This window comes from Manis pentadactyla, chromosome 16 (genome assembly GCF_030020395.1).
Source record: "Manis pentadactyla isolate mManPen7 chromosome 16, mManPen7.hap1, whole genome shotgun sequence".
In the NCBI taxonomy this organism is placed as follows: domain Eukaryota; kingdom Metazoa; phylum Chordata; class Mammalia; order Pholidota; family Manidae; genus Manis; species Manis pentadactyla.
In genome coordinates this window covers 17,436,019-17,456,466 of record NC_080034.1, presented here as the reverse complement: position 1 = coordinate 17,456,466, position 20,448 = coordinate 17,436,019, and the positions used below count along the sequence as shown (strand labels likewise).

General features: G+C 36.7%; 1 protein-coding gene across 1 annotated transcript in view; it reads right to left on the bottom strand.

Annotated features, from left to right (window-relative positions):
* Positions 1-20,448, bottom strand: part of LOC118927736 (dystonin) — a 415,594-nt gene that overhangs the window by 234,798 nt on the left and 160,348 nt on the right. Inside the window, 1 exon segment of the mRNA XM_057493688.1 lies at positions 6,298-6,359. Within this exon segment, the coding sequence (XP_057349671.1) occupies positions 6,298-6,359 (62 nt within the window).

Below are 20,448 nucleotides of genomic sequence, written 5' to 3'. Positions count from 1 at the left end.
CAGAACTCAAGAATGGACTAACAGTTACCAAAGGGAAAGGGACTGGGGAAGATGGGAGGGAAGGGAGGGATAAGGGCGGGGGGAAAAGAAAGAGGGCATTATGATTAGCATGTATAGTGCGTGGGGGGCACTGGGAGGGCTGTGCAACACAGAGAAGACAAGTAGTGATTTTACAGCATCTTACTATGCAGATGGACAGTGACTGTGAAGGGGTATGTGGGGGGGACTTGGTGAAGGGGGTGCCTAGTAAACATAATGTTCTTCATGTAATTGTAGATTAATGATACATACATACATACATAATAAATGAATGAATGAATGAATGAATGAATAAATGAATAAATGAATAAATATATAAATAAATAAATGATAAATGAATAATAATAAATAAATAGATGAATAGATAGAGAGAGAGAGAGACAGATAGATAGAACCTGATTTGCTTCTAAATTCTACACTTCGGGCCTTTAACCAGACATTCCCCACAAAAGTTTTCAACCCTTCCTCTACTACACATGCTGTTATCTCTTAAACCACAACATAAATCTTAAATGTTGAGTCATATTTGTAAAGAAATCAGACACAGCCCTGTCCTCATGCAGTTTAAAGTCTAGTATGAAATAACAAACCAAGTCTGCTTTAGTCTTCCTACCACAGAACATGCACACTTCTGATGTAAAGGCCTGAACAACAGTTTAGGAATGTTAGTACCATTGGTCAAAGTATAATTCTCTTCTTCTTCAAAAATGCTTTAGTCAGTAACCTTCTCCAGCTAAAACTATGACCTTCAGGAAATGCTGCCTGGCTTCTTTGTATATTTTAATCTATATCTCTGAATTCCTGTAAAGTATATTGATTAGAGAAGAATGCAAATAAAAATTTATGGCCATAAAAAGGGGCCAAGCTATAACCACAAAGACAAAGAGTACACAGGGACATGCCAAGAGAAATTAGAGCTAAGTAAAGCGGCAATGTAGCCCAGGATATTGCTTTTTACCCCCTACCTTCATTTTTTCTTTATCACTCCTTAACTCCCTGTCTTTGTACTGTGGCATGATGGGGTGATATGACATTTTTCTGTAGAGCCAAAAGGGCCCAGGACCAAATCTCAGCCCTTGACACATTCTAGCTATTTCATGCTGAGCAGCTAACTTACCCTCCCTAAACCTCCACTTTCTCACAAAACAAGGATTAAATCAGGTCACACGTGTTATGTATCCAGTCCAGGATATGGAAAATCATAAGCATTCAACAAATGATAGTGATGGTGATGAAAGTAATAGGTTAGAACGAGTACGGAAATCAAAAAGAAGAAAATGTATAATTGACCACAAGATGGGACTATAGTTATCTGATGAAACTACTGAGTAAAATTTTAGTGTTCTTAGTTTGATAAAGTAGTTGTTTCCTATTTTATCAACAAACACTAAAATCACTTGGAAGTGCTTAAATGACTTTTATAGAAAAAAAAGATTAAGTTTTTCTTATAAGATAACTTTAAGTTCGAAATAAATTTTGCCATTAATTCATCTTCATTGAATATAAACCACTCTTCTGTATTCTTCAAAAATGTTAACATCATAAAAGTCTATAAAAAAGGCTGTGAAACTGTTCCCACTTAAAGCAGATTGAAGGGACATGAAGACTAAATGTAATACCTGACCATGAACAGTCCCTGCCTTGGGAGAAAATGGTATAAAAGATCAACTAACAAATTTGGATGTACCAATGTAAATTTATGAAGTTGATAACTGTTGTTATGAAAGAGATATCCCTATTCTTGGGAAATACATAATTATTTAGGAGTAAAGAGCCATGATATTTATAACTTACCCTCAAATGGCTCAGATTAAAAAGTATAAATACACATCAAAACACATTTAGCTAATCAGAAGCTCTTGGGGTGTGGCCAAGCAACCTATTTTGACAAGCCTCCCAAGTGAGTCTGATGTAGCCATTTAAATCCACTTGTAGAAGTCCCTGGGTCTTCAAACAAACAAAAAAAAATCTCATCTGCAGATTTTAAGAACCAAAACACTGCTTTATAATTTCAGAAGAGGTATTTCTCATTAGCCCTTTATAAAGTCACTGCTTCAAGTATTCTTCTAGCTCATCTGTGCCCACGGATATGAAATCACTCAATATAAATATGCAATAGTCAAGAACACAGAGCAAAAAAGAGCTCTTTTTCTATTTTCTAAAAGGTATCACTATATTATTAACAGCTTCAGGATTTACATTTGCTTCCCGCAACAAAATCAGAAAATAAATAGTAGTGTAATTCAGTCTGGGGGCCATGAAGTCATTGACGTTACAACGTGGGCAAAGGATATCTGTGCCATGAGTAAAATAAACTTTCCAAAGCCATGATAGAACATAGATAAAAATCTGATAGTCAGTAGGGTGTCTCCCATGCAGTAACCAAGCAGTTCACTAATGAACAGGGTGTGGCTCAATGTTGAAATCCAGGGCCTCTTCTCTCGAAATGCATTTATGTATCAATATAAATTTAGGCCAAATATCAAATACAATATTAAGGAATAAACTTGCCGTATAGCTAACCAGTGCTGAAGAATATACCTCCACTATAAAATGCTAATTAAATGGATCCGAGGCAAGTAAAGCAGATTATGTGGACTTCCTCAGACTCACAACATTTCCTAAAAATTGTTCATCCCTTTAAAGTATTCGTTTTGAATACAGTCTCTCGGTCATGGCTCAAATTCTAATTCTAGGTCCATGTGAACAATTAAAAAGGAATTTTCCAATCTCTGATAGCTGTTAAAGTGCTTCAAAAAATAAATGGCTTCCTTCTTTCTTGCTTTCCCGCACAGCAAGGCAAAAGCTAAATCATAGGTACTTAAATCTTAGGTGCCACTTCTTAATATCATTTGTCCCATAAATATCTAGATAGCAAGACAGATTTAAATGTGACAAGTAACAACACAAACTAAATAGTGACATAAGACCCTCTTGTTTATAAAGTGCCATAGGTAGAATGAACATAGGATAACTGTAGATAATAAAAGGATGGCAGCAATTTTATATTTTAGAGTAATTCTCTAGGGGAAATTTAGCTAACCGAAGTCACAAGTATTTTGGTGACAACCAGCTCATGTTTTACCACTATAATTAAAATTATGCTAAAAAATAATACATAAACGTTACTGACACCAATAATTCGCCTACAAACCATAATTTGCAAGGTACATAATCTGGTCTACTCAGTGTGTGAAGAAGCTTGGAGAGGCAGCAGACTTAGATGTGTTAGCTGGACTTTATTGTCACAAGTATTCTGAAGAAGGATGAATCAAAAGGAAAATCACATTTGCCAGGACAATCACTTTAAGGACAGACTTAGTTATACAACTGAAATACCAGAACACTAAAATTTAAATACACTTGGAAAAAAAGCAGAGATGTCTGTTCACCAACAAACACAAGTTTTAATTTAACAGTCTGTTTAGTTTAAACAAATGTAATGTTAGCTTTGATGAATATAAAATAAGGCTACATTAATTTTTTCTCTAGAAAAAGCTGTACAGAAAACCCTAACCATATATTTTAAGGAAAAATATGTTTATACATATGGATGTAATAGTAATTTCAGCTTTCATAAAAGCCCCACAATGTTTACTTTCCTCAGTCATTAAAATTAACCATGACAGAATCATCCCTTAGGCACTGGGTATACGCTATTTTACAGCTGCATAAACCATAACTTCCTAAAACATGGGGAATAATTAGCAAATGGCTGGAACTATTAGGTAGAGAAAAGTAAGCACAATCTCATAGCCACGGGGAACCTGCTGGCAGACTTGCAGCATATCGCGGTGCACAGACAAATCAAGCACTAGACACAGCCCTCATTGTAAGTCATGTTCTCATTTCTTGGCTTCTAGTGTGGTTCTACCAGTAAGCAGCTATGGCAAGTTTCCCCTTCTGTTAAACGAGGGATGTGAACCAGAGGATTTGAAAAGTGCCTTCCAAGTATAATTCTTCAGCCTGCTGGCAGGACTGTTAAGACAGGAGGCAAAAGGCCAAATATCTACTCAATAAATTCTGAACCCAAAACCCCAGCTTTCTGTTAAAATGAATAACTAAAGATAAAGTACTTGAGGTAAGAAAAAGGATTTGGTAAAGGGGTTCCAAAGGCAATTTACACAATATGCCAACTATCATGCTTTATGCCTAGATGGATTACGTCCTTTAAAACCTCATACTAACCTGCCATTACCACCATTTAACAGATGAGGGCCTAAGAAGGTTAAGGTCACACAAACCATACATTTGCAAAGCCTGGACACAACTCCCTGTCTGCCTGACCTCTTGCTGCCTTCCATCTTTGGCTTTTATATCACAGATGGATAACCTTCTAAGAAACATTCTTTCAAAGACAATTTGCTCTAAGTTAGCAAAATATACTACTTGCGGGATGAAAAGAAAAATCCAGCGAAGAAAGATCTATTCTAGAACTAACCTCTCAATCACCTCATGCCCAAAGGAGAACTACCAAGCATGGCTCTCCTTGGAGACTTAACTGGAGTGAAGAGAACACGGTAAAACAATTACATAAAATTATATTAAAATAAAGTAATAATTTAAAAAAGCAAAAACTTCAAGAATTATTTCAAAAGATGAGGGGCCCATCCCTAGCCTAAGTCAGCAGTCCCAGGCAGCTGAGCCGAGGGTGGCGTCCTCAGACCCTGGGCCCCTGCCCTCAGGGCTGTCCCAGTGCACTCCTGGGCCGGGGGTGTGGGGTGGCCTGTCTTAGGGCACATTTCTTCTCTCTTTCTCCTCTAACCTCACCTTCCCACCCACCTCCCCTCCCCATGGTGTAAGGACTACTTGTGATTACAGTTAAAACTGACAGAATAGAATACACATATAATTATTCAAACTTTATCTAAATGATTTTATTCCCACTTTTGTCTCCCCTTAACCATAAATCACTCTTTGATTTTACTGACTCGGGTCTCATGGTTGCCCTTTCCCTTCACATTTATATCACATGGCTTCATTTCATTAAAAACTCTTCAAATAACATCCTTCTCATGAACTAAAAAGAGAATATGATAAGGCAAGGAAGAATTAGAGTAAAGGTTTATGCCGTTATTAGCTAACCAGAGAAAGGCCACCCTCTAATAGTAAATTAGGATTCACAATGCATTTCCTCACAAAAACATCATAAAGGAGAGGGTCTCAACCTTTTATCTCAAACACACCACAGGATACAGCTCCCAGCAATAAAAGAGGTTTTTCTTGCAGAAATGATTCTCAGCTGGGGAGTAGATAACATGGCCTCAGTGAAGGACACATTAGAATTTGGGGAAAGGATTTCGGGTGGTGAGAGAAGGGTCTAAAATGCCTCTCCAGTAATTCTCATATGTCCCTGAAACAGGAATAGTTTTTAAAGAAGATGATTAGATGCTATTACATTACTGATACCACTCATGTGCTGCATGATGGCTTGAACAGGATTTTTAGGATAGCTTAAGAATATAACCACATTTACAATAATGTTTCTGTGTGAGAAGACTCTACCAGGTCTCAAACAACAGACTTAAGTCATCACCTGTTTCCAACTTCAGGACTGTCCATACAAGTTGGGGTTGGGGGAAGTGAGCAGCAGTTCACTGTGAAGGCCTACAGGTTCTTCAGCTGAGGTTTGCAGAAGGGCTTCAGTGGAATCCACTGCCTCCATGCAATTGTATGCCAACTTTGTGTACCTGTGTACTCTTCTGGATTCTCAAAACAACCCATGGCACATGCATCTTCATTTAGGGACTGCAACTATTAACGGTATCACACACAGGGCAATGTAGACACAAAGTGCCAATTTCTAAGTCATACTAAGCATAATAAGTAAAACATGGCCAGACTTCTGTCTCTAAAATCCATCTTTGTTCTCATCTAACCCTCTGCTATCCACATAAGTCTGATGCCAGAACCTGATTTGAATCTTGAGGAAAAAAAAAAATCTTACTGAGAACCTCAGTTTTCCATGCTGTATCTAACATATAAATATTTACATTTTTCTCAAATTGCTGAAATTTTCCAGAGTCCAATAATAACATCATTTACTAATGTCACAGAATGCACTGTAATTACTGGGCACTTATCTTCCTACCTCCATCATTACCCACAAGCCACATACCAAATGCATGTGAAATGCTCTAGAATTTAAACTTTCAAGTTGATATTTAAAATGTATGCTTAGAGCTGTACAACCCATTACTGCACAATGAATTAAAGTATGCAAAACAATTCCAAGATATGAAAGAAATATAAACTGACCTTCATGAGATGCTGATTTATCCATTTTGTAAATGTTTTCTTTTGAACTTTGTCCCGTTCATCTGGAAGAGAAAAAAAGATAAAAAATAAGATTGGTAAAGTCTATGAACAGGAGACTTTGTGATTATGCAAATAAACCAAAATAAAGTAATCAAAAAAGACTGCCTAGTGCATTTGAATTTTCTTGTTAACTTTTTGCAATGTACAGCTACCTGTAAGGAAGTGTTGAGAGATATCTATCAGACTGGTCTCTTCCCAGTGTCACATTGGCCAACATTATTCCATTAAACAAATGCCTTCTACACATTCTACTGAGTCATCCGGCCTCAGGCGAACGAACCCTTGCACTGAACTTCCCAAAGCACCTTACTACATAGTGCATCACACTTGATCTTCACAACCATAAAAAGAAGGGTAGATAGTGTCATTCCCACCTTACCAAGAGGAAACCAAGACAGAGATGTTAAAAGACTCGTCCACTATTATCCAGTGCTCAAAATTGTGATAAAGGCAGGACTTACATTCAAATCCTTTGGTTTGAAGTAGACTCTGGTTTAATTACTAACCATCCTTATTCTCTCCTAGATTCCCTATATTAAAATGTCTAGTAAAAAAGGAAATGGCCCAACTAAATCCTTGCTTTAGGGACTGGTTACTATAGACATGGTGCAGAACAGAGTGAGGGAAAGTTTCTTACGATTTAAGGAGAAATGTTCTCCTTAATGTTCTGGTTCATCAAATGAGTATTTCAAAAGAGAATCATAATATTCCAACCACATGATTACAATCATAATATTCCATCTAGAGCTGACTTTCAAAACGACACTACCTTTTCCCTCCCTGCTTCCAGGAGCAATCCCCTTTCCTGTTTCCGTCCTCCCTCCTTCTCCATCTGGCACAGCTCTTTCTCTTTTCTTTGGTGGCCGCACCACAGTTTCATGCTCTCCATCCTTTCCCTGGGGGTGTCATGGCTCAACTCTCTTTATCTCTTTTCCTCCTAATTCTTCATCCCTGAGCTCTCTTAGACTATTTTAATGGGACTAAAGTTTCTTTGAGCGTGTTTGTCCTACTGATTAGAAGTATTTATGGACATTGTTAAGAGATCTGAGCTCAAGAGGGAAGTACCACAAGGCCCTGAACTCACCTCCTACAAAGACCAAATGTAGCCACATATGGGTCAATTCTCTCTTGAGGCTGAGTAAAAGTCTAAAGAGAGCCTTCCCCAAACCCTACAGTCAGGAGGGATCTCACAAATACAGAGCATCTCCTTAAGGAGTAAGGGATTTGTGCCCAGATCAGGCACCCCAACCTCTGAGACCTGCAAGGGAGAGACAAGTCCTGAAAACATGTGGCTTTGAAAACCAACAGGGCTTATATCTAACAGACACAAAAGGCTGTGGGGAATGGGAAGTCAGCTCCTCACTAGCTCATATACAGACTCAACCCAGGACTGAATGCAAAAGCAATCATTTAAAAGTGCCTAGACCAAATGAGGAGATTCGTCAGCTAATCTTAAAGCATCCGCCAGAGGTACAGGGGTCCATAGGAATTTCTCCAGGAATGTAGGTGCTAGCAGGTGCCACTTCGTGCTCTTACTCCACTTTAGTAGCACTACTGGTGGGCACTATCTTAGCATTCCTGCTACCTTGCTGGCTGTAGTGAGCTTGCCCTGCCCCCATGCTCTCCCACAGCCAAAAGGCTTGCTCCAGCCCCAGGCTCCCCTGCACACCCACCACAGTCAGAAGGCCAGCCCTGGGCTCCTCTACAGCCTTACTGAAACCCTCAGACTCTCCCCAGCCCCAAGATCCCCCATGGCCCCACTAAAGCCAGCAGATAAGCACAGTCCTCACCAAGTACAGCGGCTGGCTCTGGCGGCCAGGGGGATCTGCACTACTGGGCTCCACAGGACCAAAACAATCAGAGATTCTCGGAAGACTACCACCCCAGGGCACAGCACAGATGGCAGACTATAGCAAACCCCAATCTTCCTATGAAAACGGCCTATTTACTTGTCCAGGAGCATCAGCCAGAGTGACAGGCTCCAAGTTTACCATACATCTGAAGGGTCGCAGAGGTGTTTCCGTGGAATAAAGGCTGGGGGAAGCCATCCTCGTGCTTTCCCTCAGCCTTACTACAACTCCCAGTACCTCCCAGTTTTTCCTGGAGCCCTGATTTTTTCAACTGTCACCAAGAGGACACCTCCAATTTGCTTGGTCATTAGGCCAGCAGGGACTACAACACTGGTTGCCCAGGGCTGTATACATTTGCACACTTTAAAAGCTTCTGCCTGAGGGTCTGGCTTCCAACCAGCCTAAAACTAAGTACTGAGTAAGATCCCTCTCTTTCAAACACTGACATGGCTTGGCATAACCTCAACAATTGGGACTCATCAAGAATAAATCAAGCTGCTTAAACAATCAGAAAGCCAAAGGCTCAAGAGACAAGCAAGAGTTGGGCAGGCTTGAACAGTACGCTTCACAGCCCACACAAAGCCACTCCTTTAAGACTGGGATACCAGCTGATTTGCCTAATGCATAGAAATGAGCACACAGAGACAGACAGAATGAGGGAACAAAGAAATACGTTCCAAAGGAAAGAACAAGATAAAACCTAAGGAAAAAACTTTGTATGGAGATAAGTAATTTACCTGATAAAGAGTTCAAAGTTATGGTCATGAACATGTTCACCAAACCCAGGAAAAGAACAGATGAACACAGCGAGAACTTTCACAAAGCAAAAGGAAATATAAGAAAGTACTAAACAGAAGGCACAGAGCTGAAGAAAAAAATGACTAAAGGTGTTCAATAGCTTATTACAGGAAGCAGAAGTACAGATTAGTGACCTAAAAGACAAGGAAACATTAAGTCACTCAAACACATCAGCAAGAAGAAAAAAGAAATTTCAAAGGTGAACACAGAGTAAGGGACCTATAAGATAATATGAAGTATTATAACATTCACATTACATGGGTCGGATCCCAGAAGAAGATACAGAGAAAAGGACAAAAAGTTTATTTGAACATGTAATTGCTGAAAACTTCCCAAACCGGGGGAGGAAGCAGACATCCAGGTCCAGTAAGCACAGAACGTTTCAAATAAGATAAACCCAAAGAGGTCCACATCAAGATAAACTGTGATTAAAATGTAAAAAGTTAAGATAAAGAGAGAACTTGCAACCAGCAAGAGAAAAACAGAACGTACAAGGGAATGCCATAAGACTATCAGCTGATTTTTCAGCAGAAACCGTGCAGGCCTGAAGGGAGTGGCATGGTATATTACAAGTGCTGAACAGAAAGAAACTTCCAACCAAGAATACTCTACCCAGCAAGGTTATCATGCATATTGAAAGAGAGATAAAAAGTCCTCCACACAAGCAAAAATCTAAAGGAGTTCATCACCACTAACTTGAACCTACTGGAAATGTTAAAAGGACTTCTTTCAAGCAGAGAAGTCACTAAATAGTAACAAGAAAATGTATGAAAGTTAAAAATCTCACTGGGAAAGAGAAATAAACAATAAATGTAGCAGACTGCTCATAAAGCTGGTATAAAGAAGGTTAAAAGACAAAAGTAGTAAAGTTAGCTAGAGCTACAATGATTATTTAAGCAATACACACACAAAATATATGGAAAACATGGTGGCATCAAAACCACAAAAAGTGGGTGGGGGAAATAAAAAGGTAGTTTTTGGAATGCATTCAAACTTTAGTTGCTATCCACTTAAAAAAGACTGATATATATAGACTGTTATATGTGAATATCATGGTAACCACAAAGCAAAAACCTTTAGTAGATACAAAAAAGAAATCTAAACAGAACAGCAAAGAAAGTCAATAAACCACAAAGGTAGCAAGCAAGAGGAGAAGAAAGGAACAGAGAAGAACTACAAAAACAGTTGAAAATCATTAACAAAATGGCAGTAAGTACATACCTCTCAAAAATTACTTTAATGATAAATGTACTAACTGTTCTAATCAAAAGACAGTATCTGAATGAATTAAAAAAATAAAGACTCATCTACAAATTGTCTACAAAAGACTCACCTCAGCTCTAAGGACACACACAGACTGAAAATGAAGGACAGAAAAAGATATTCCATGCTAATGGGAACAAAAGAAAGCTGGTGTAACTATAGTCATATCAGACAAAATAAATAGGCTTTAAAACAAAGATTGTATAAGATACAATGAAGTGCATTACATAATGATAAAAGGGTCAACTCAATAAGAGGATGCAATGTTTGTAAAATGTATGTACCCAACACAGAGCACCTAATATATAAACCAAATATTAGCAGACCTAAGGGAGAAATTGACAGTAATACAATAAGAGCAGGACACTTTAATACCACATTTACATCAATAGATAGATCATCCTGACAGAAAATCAGTAAGAAAACATGGGTCTTAAGTGACACATTAGATGAAATAGACTTAATAGGTAGATACATAACATTCTATCCAAAAGCAGTATAATACATATTCTTCTCAAGGGCACATGGAAAGTTCTCAGTAAATTTAAGAAAATTAAAATCATATTAAGCAAATTCTCTGTTCATAATGGTATGAAACTATAAATCAATTACAAGAAGAAGACAAGAAAAATCACAATGCATGGAAATCAAACAGCAAGCTACTGAACAACCACTGAAACAATTTCAACAACAGCCAACTGAAACCAAAGGGGAAATAAAAAAATACATTGAAACAAATGAGAATGGAAATATAACATTCCAAAATCTGTAGGACAGCAAAAGCAGTTCTAAGGGGTAAGATTACAGCAATACAGATCTACTGCAAGAAGCAAGGAAAATCTGACAACCTAATGTACACCTAAAGGAATTAGAAAAAGAAGAGCAAACAAAGCTGAAAGTTAGTAGAAGGAAGGAAACAATGAAGATTAGAGTGGACATATGGATCTTCTTCAACATTTAGTGGGGTTACAGCCCAAAAACCCATCATAAATTGATAATGTCTTATGTTAAAAATGCACTTAATACACCTCACCTACCAAACATCATAGCTTGGCCTAACCTACCTTAAATATGTTCATAACACTTACATTAGTCTACGGTTGGGCAAAAAAATCTAACACAAAGCCTATTCTATAATGAAGTGTTGAATATCTCATGTAATTTATTTACTACTATACTGAAAGTGAAAAACATAATGGACATATGGGTACAAAATGGTTTTAAATATATCAGTTACATACCCACATGATCACATGGCTGACTGGGAGCTACAGTTCAATGCCATTGCCCAGCATCATTAAAGTATTGTACTGCATACTGTTAGCCCAGGAGAAGATCAAAATTCAAACTCAAAGTTCAGTTTCTACCAAATACACATCACCTTCCCATCATTTATAAAGTTAAGAAATGGTGAAACATCCTAAATCAGGGACTGTCTAAAAAAGAAATAGAGACTAAAAAAGCAAAGATCAATGAAACTAGGAGCTAGTTCTTTGGAAAGATAAACAAAATTGACAAACCTTTAACTAGATTCACCAAGAAAAAAAAAAGGGTTCAAATACATAAAATCAGAAAAGAAAGAGAAGTTAATAACTAATACCACAGAAATATAAAGAATCATAAGAGACTACTATGAAAAATTATATGACATCAAATGAGATAACCTATAAGAAATGGATAAATTTCTAAAGCATACACGCTTCAAAGACTGAATCAGGAAAAAACAGAAAATCTGAATAGACCAATTACTAGTAAAAAGACTAAATCACAATTTGAAAACTCCCCCAAAAAAACAAAAGTCTAGGGCTAGACAGCTTCACTAGTAAACTCTACCAAACATTCATAGAAGATTTCATACCAATCCTTGTCAACTTCTTTCAAAAAATTGCAGTGGAGGAAATGTTTCCAAATCCATTTGTCAAGGCCATTTACCTTGACACTAAAACCAAGACTTCAAAAAGAAAATGAAAATTACAGGCCAGTATCCTTGATGAACACAGATACAAAAATCCTCAACAAAATATTAGCAAACCAATTTCAAAAATACATTAAAAGCATCATACACCATGTTCAAGCTGGATTTACTCCAGAGATGCAAGGATAGTTCAACATCCACAAATCAATCAATGTGATATACTACATTAACAAAATGAAAGATAAAAACCACAGTATCTCAACAGATGCAGAAAAAGCATTTGAAAAAAATCAGTATCCATTCATGATAAAAACTCTTAATAATGTGGGTTAGAGGGAACACACCACAAACATAAATACGGCCATATATGTAACAAATCCACAGCTAACATCATACTCAAATGGTGCAAGAAAAAGAAATAAAAGGCATCCAAATTGGAAAGGAAAAGGTGAAACTGTCACTACCTTCAGATGATATCATACTATATAAATAAAACCCTTAAGATTCCACCAAAAAACCTGTTTGAACTAATAAATGAATTCAGGAAAGCTGGACACAAAATGAATATAAAGAAAGTTGTTGTGGTTCTAGACACTGATAATTATCAGAAAGAAAAAATAAGAAAACAAACCCATTTACAATTGCATCAAAAAGAATAAAATACCTAGGAATAAATTTAACCAAGGAGGTGAAATACTTGTACTCTGAAAACTATAGAACACTGATGACAGAAACTGAAAAAGACACAAGTAAATGGAAAGCCATTTCTTATTCATGTAGCTGAAGAATTAATATTGTTAAAACATCTATACTATCCAAAGCAGTCTACTGATTCAATACAATCCTTACCAAAATTTCAACAGCATTTTTCACAGAACTTGAACAAGTAACTCTAAAATTTGTAGAGAACTACAAAAAATCCTGAATAGCCAAAGCAATCTTGAGAAAGAAGAACAAAGCTGGAAGGACCATACTCTGTGATTTAAAACTTTACTACAAAGCTATAGCAATCAAAACAGTATAGTACTGTCATAAAAACAGAGAACAGAATACAGAACCTAGAAATAAACCCATACATATATAGTCAATTAATTTATAACAAAGAAGGCAAGAAAATATAATGGGGAAAGGACAGTCTTCTTGATAAATGATGCTGGGAAAACTCAGCAGACAGATGCAAAATAATCAAACTAGACCACTATCTTACACCATATACAAAAATTAACTCAAAATGGATTAAAGACTTGAATGTGAGACCTGAAAACATAAAACACAAAAGAAATACAGGCAAAGAGAGAAAAAACAGGCAGTAAGCACCTTGGCATTGGTCTTGGCATTGAAAATCTGACTCCAAAAGCAAAAATAAACAACTGGGACAACATCAAATGAAAAGACTTCTGCACAGAGAAGGAACAAACGCATCAACAATATGAAAAGGTAACCTACTGAATGGGAGAAAATATTTCCGAACTGTACATCTAATAAGGGATTAATGTATGAAATACATAAAGAACTCAAAGCAACAGCCAAAGAAACAATATGATTAAAAAATATCTAATTAGACATTTTTCCAAAGAAGTCTTATACATGGCCTACTAACACATGAAAAGATATTCAAAATCACTAATTATCAGGGAAATTCAGGTCAAAACCACAATGAAATATTACTTCACACCAGTCAGAATGGCGAGTATCAAAAGACAATAAATAATACATATTGGAGACAATATAGAGCAAAAGGAACCCTTGTGCACTATTGGTGGGAATGAAAACTAGTGCAGCCACTATGGAAAACAATGCAGAAGCTCCTCAAAAAATAAAAAAGAAATACCATATGATTCAGTTATTCTACTTCTGTATATTTATCCTAAGTAAATGAAAACACTAATTTGAAAAGATATATGTGCCCCTATATGGGCACAATATGTTGATTGCAGCATTATTTATAATAACCAAGATGGTAAAACAATCTAAGTGTCCATCAACAGATGAGTGGATAAAGATGTGGTATGTATCTGTGTGTGTGTGTGTGTGTGTGTGTGTGTGTTGTATACACAGACACACAATGGAACACCTCTCAGCCATAAAAAAGCAGATCTTGAGCTTTCAGAGTATCCTAAGTGAAGTCAGAGAAAGAAAATACAGAATTTCATCTGTATGTGGAATCTAAAAAACAAATGAATTTTTTAAACTTACAGATATGGAAAACAGATTGGTGGTTATCCAAGAGGAAAGGGGGTAGGGCACTAAGTGAAATGGATGAAGGGGTACAATTGCATGGTGACGGATGGTAACTACACTTATGGTGGTGATACTTTGTAGCATACACAAAGATCAAATTATTATATTGTACATCTGAAAGTAATATAATGTTATATACCAATTTTAGCTCAAGAAAAAAACCAGGAAGTTTCTGCTCAATAAGTGGGGTTGAATCAGAAGTATTTTCTTGCTGTGTCATCTATGAAATTCAAGAAAATGCTTTAAAATACACACAAAAATACATTTTTTTCTTTTTTTGATCTTAGATCTCTATAACAAAGTGGAAACATGGCCAGGCTTTATCTCTTTTTGATATCTAATTAAACCTGATCTAGTGGAGAATTTATCAGAAAAAAAAATCACCTAAGGAAATCTGAATAAAAGATAGACTTTAGTTATTAAAAAAAAGTACTTATGCTCTTTACAATAACTTAATTATAAACAAAAATGTTTAAATAAGTCAACTGGGAAAAATATCTGTAATATGAGACAGAGGTTATTAACATTAATATAAAAATATAAAGAAGAACAAAAAGATGAACACCTTAATAGGTAACTAGGCAAAAGCAGACAGGTTATCCAAAGGAAATAATGCCCACAGGTACTCAACCTCTCTAGCAAGTAATAATAATATAACACAAAGCTTTATAACTTATCAAATCATAAAGATTTTATTTAAAAAAGATAACTCATGTTGACAATGGCACAGAGAAGAGACACTCATTGCTAGTGGGAATGTAATTTGCTTTAAATCTAAACCTGTACTGTCAATACTGTGGCCTCTAGTAACATATACAGCTATTCAAGTTTAAATCAAAATTAATTAAAACAAAGTAAAATTAACAATTCACTTCCTCAGTTACACTAGTCACATTTGGACAGTACAGATATAGAACATTACCATTATCACAAAAATTTCTATTGGACAGCACTGCTCTAGAACAAAGTTCTACTGAACAATACTTCTCTGAAACAGTTCACCAATAAATACATAAAGCCTTAAAAATATATATATACCCTTTTCCCAGCAAGTCCACTTCTAAAGCTTATCCTACAACTATAATCATGGTTATGTACAAAAATGTATCTATGAGAATATAAATCAGAGTGTTTAAATAGCAAAATAAAAGTTTTGGTAAAAAAACAAATGTTCAATAATAAGGAAACAGTTAAATAAATTTTAGTAAAGTGATCCAATGGTTTGTTCAGATTCAATTATTTGCAAAGCTATTCGATGACGGCTTATTACCTAGGGTTTTCCTACTCTTTAAGGACAACATGAAAGGGAGGGAAAGGGGCCATAAAATCAAGTTTGTATTTCATAAGCATTTCTTCTCCCAGGTAGCTCCTTGAAACCCCTTCCACTTCCTATCTTTGTCAGGGAGAAGCAAAAAGGCACCAAACATAGCCTACCATCTGGTTCTCCCCATCACAAGTTCTGCATAGTGCCCAAACTTCTAGTCTACCTCTTAACATTGGGTACTTTAAAATGGGAGGGGTTGCAGAAGAAGACCCAGAAGATCCAGTCTTGCTATATCTAAATATAAATGTTCAAAACTTATGCTGAAATTGTTAAATTTGCCTGATTCCCAGTGTAAAATCCCTAGGCCCTACTCTACCAAGAACAATGATATCAATTGTTATTAACCAACATCATCATCCACAAAATATTATTAACTCCTCTGTTGACTCCTTTGGGGCACCATTTATACCCCACTCATCTTTTTCTACCCTCCAGTAGAAATGCCATAATGTATTTATGCACTCAACAAATAGATGCTCATGATAGGAATTATTTCTCTAAAAAGGACAATCTAATTCAAGATAATAATGTACAACTACCTACATACTTAATAGTAAGCAATAGATACTACTATATGTCTGAGATAATAATGGTGTCTTAAATGTCTTTCAGCCTTACTATTCCTAAAGAGTTCAGATTTAACCTGAACGACTAAAGTTACTGCATAAGACAAGAAGAAAGAGAAACAATCCACTAGTCTTCCTTACTGATAAAATGCAGATTCCACATTTGCTTTATTTCCTCACTCATTCATTCCAGCATCTATTAGGCCCTTTGATGAGTCCAGTGTCACAGTGGTGCAGAGACCACCATACTGGACAGAAAAAGCACTGGGCCTCACTCTCTGGAGGTCACCATCTAATGAGAGCGCCTGGCCTGAAGGCATGTGATAAGCATACCCACTGAGCAAAGGATAGAGCGTTCACCCTGTGTAAGCAAACACAGCTGGAGCTCGACCAACCCTGCCCAGGACAGTCAAGGGGGGCTTGAAGGAGAGTAAGTAGATTTGCAAGACAGAAGTCGGCTGTGTGCAGACTTTTCCATCAAAAAGAAACCCTGATTTAATAATTCCATAGTGAAAGAAACTAATTAGAAACCAAGTATCGTGATTCCCTCTAGAGTTGCTTCCATCCCCCCTCAAGATACTGTCATCTTTCAAACAGAAGTGCTGAACACACCTCGATCACAGACGGGGTGATGGGGAATCTGGCCCTGCTGTGTGATGTGACCTCTGGACGAGTGAATGCAAATAATGGGACCTCTGTGCCAAAGTCTAGTTCATATCACACTGTCAGCAGTGCTTTCCTAAGCCTCCAGCAAAAAGAGAACAGACTGGGAGGATTAAAGATTACTTCCTACGTAATATCCATACTATTCCCATCCAAATAATAACTCAGGACCATAATGGTAAGTTGTTAAGATAACATTAAAATGTATTACTAATTAAAATTTCTTATAACTCAACAATAGACAGCATCTGTTTCAAGTTGCAAAATATGAGATTAAGGCATTCCTGTAACTCTCCTCCAAAATTTTTCAAATTTATTGAATCATCATGTAATACTATCAACTCTAACAAATTTACTCTGCCCCATTAAATTTAATGTATTATATGTATTACATAAACTTCTTTAACTACATAACAATTAACAAAATATATTTCTTACTCTGTAGATTAATAAAAATTGGTCCTGTATTATAAGGAACATGACAAAGTAGAACATATGTTTTAAACACTAACCACTTCTTGGTTTATTTCTTAGCCATGTGGTATAGCAAGAAAGTTACTTAATCAGTATTTAAATAATCACCTCCAAGTACAGATGAGAGATTTACTTAAATAATACAACTATTAAAAGGGTATTTTGATCACTGAGGTTCTGTGGTAGCGGTTATTTCTACAGGCTCAAAAAAGCACTGCTGAAAATATCAGATGGATGCTAAACATTTGACAGGTAACAACTGAGTTAATATCTGGGAATTATGATCTATAGCTGAAGTTCATGAGTGAATTACAAAGACTAAAGCTAATTAAACACACTACTTCATAAACTCTCATAGTCTTCTAAGAGTAACAACCTAAATTTTTTCTTTTAAACCATGACAAACCCAGATGAATGAGTCCCATTCCAGCAGACCAAGGGAAGTTCTTTAACAGCAGAAGTCTCCCAGAATGCTATAATAATTAGGGAAGAGTGGATGTGGACTTCAAGGGCCTCAGCTTTCTTCAGGAAAGTAACTTACAGTCAGGGAATAATTTAAGTCTAGGGAGACTGTGATTTACCACTTTCCATAGATGCATTATTTCAAAAAGGAGTATTCCAGATTACATCTAATTTTCCAATTACAAGTCTCATAATGGTTCTTTATTTCATTTCAGTGAGGGATATCTAACACTGAGATTTATATTTAGGGTAATGTTGCTATGACAACAAAAAGGGAAAATCATTCCTGAGATTTTAACCAATTCTATTGATTTTACAGACTCTCCAGTATTTTTTTGAATGAAGTTTTATAGCATGCCCCTATTGGAAAATTATTTCATTACAGAGCAAGTTTTAAATGAAAATATACATTTATGATCACCTTATAAAGTACAAAATAACAAGATATGTAACAACACAGAATGCAAAGAATAACAGAATTTGGGAAAAAAAACAAATGTGCATAAAGAGCATTGATTATTAGGACGTACACTGGTTTTCAGTAAAATCCAGTCGAAGCTAAACCCACTTATTATCACACACAAAATAAATACTAAGACTATTTAATCGCATATCCTATGCACAACAACAGGGACGAAAGTTCTCTCCAAGGAGCCACAGATCTTGTCCTGTGAGTCGTCCAGATTTCTGAAAGGTGCCCCACAGTCTGCTAAACTCTCACCATGCAAACCAAGTCAGGTCATGCAACTTTCCTTTCTCAGTTCTGCGAAAACAGTAAAGTGGTGTTACAGGGATACTACTAACCCATACAGCACATTAGCCCCACCAGCTTTGCGGTCCAGTCTTGATCATTTTTCATGAGCTGCCCCATCATTCTGCTGAAAATCTGTCCAGTAGTCTCCTAAACTTTCTGTACAAACTCTGATGTGTCAGAGTCCTGTTAACTTTCTATGTAGAAAGGAAAACATTGACTAGACACGCCCACCTGCAAGCTGAAAACCAGTCAACTCCCACTTTTAAACAAACATTAGCAAAAGGAGCCTCCTCCAGTATTCTGTAGGGGACATGTACAACTATTACCAAAAAGAAACTAAATTACCTATTTCTCCTTTTAATATTAAAGCTGTTCCTAAGAAGTCCCTTACAAAGAGTTTTGATTTCCTAACTATTTTTGCAGACCAATAGGACGGTAGATTTCCCTGCTGAAGTATCTCCTCACATTCTCTCCTGTAACACCGCAGGCAGAATTCCCCTGGAATTTAAAACCAACATCCAGCCTAACGTGTTTAACTCCTCCTGATACGGGTGCTATGAAGGTGACTTAGAAAGCTCAACTTTACCGGTAGATACATCCTTAGGGGTCAATACCACTACCAAGTATTTCTTTATGTACACTTCACACTATTTTTCATTTGAATTTCACAATTCTTTGATCCATGGGGGGAGATTAAGAAACTAGTCTAAGATTCTACAAGGCTAAGTGGGATCTTAAATCTGATTCAAAAACCTGCTTCTTTTCATGTTATCAAAACACAGAACCCCTAATCTAATAACGCAGGGGAAACAAGGAATCTTCAATTCACAAGAACTTCACTTCTCAAGCATGAAGAAATGAAAAAAATGTCAGAAGTGAGAACCCCATTATAAAGCAGCGACAGACCCAGTATCTTCAGCACACCTAATTTTGTCTGAAACATTAGACAAATAGACCTACCTGAATAGAAACTGTATGGACAATCACCCCCCTCCCCCAAAAATCATTGCTTATTTTCAGCAATAGGGAACCACCAAATTCCATTCTGCCAAGGGAAAAGCCATGACTGAATTAATTGTTGCCAATATGCTTTGAAACATCCATGTATGATCCGGAACTCTGAATACACCAGAAATAAAAAAACTGTATCAACTTCTATGAGAAGTATCAGCTTAGTAGGCATCCTTCGCTCCCTTTCCAAATGTCTCTGTTTTAGAGCACCTGCGTTCTCTATAATAAAGCCTAGGCCTACCTATTTTACTGTAAGACGATTATAGTAATAGTAGCAAACTGGGAGCACTTACCATGTGCCAGGTATTGTTCTCAGCTACATACATGTAACACATATTCTTCATGTTAACCTCACCAACCCTGTGAGATTCTGACCATTTACAGAAGAAGAAATCTAGGGCATGTAGGGATCAAGAATTTGCCCCAGATCACACAGCTACTGAGGACAAGGGGTGGGGAGAGGACGTAGGCTGCAAAAAGCAAATTCAATTATCATAATTTCATACTTGGAAAACAAAGTGAGAACTTTTTAAAAATAAGTTAAACAACAAAATGAGGCCTGGCCAAATCTTCAGTGGTGAGGATTCACAAAAGATGGAATCTGCCTTCCCAGATCAGTGATTCTGAAGAATGGAGGAAGGGTGGGTAATCACAAGGCTTTCTCAAGAGGTCACATCAGAATTCAGGGCAACGATGAGATCTCTGTGTTTAATTAGTAAGAATCGAATGTGAATTTTAAAAGAAAATTGGAAATACTTTGCAAAACACTC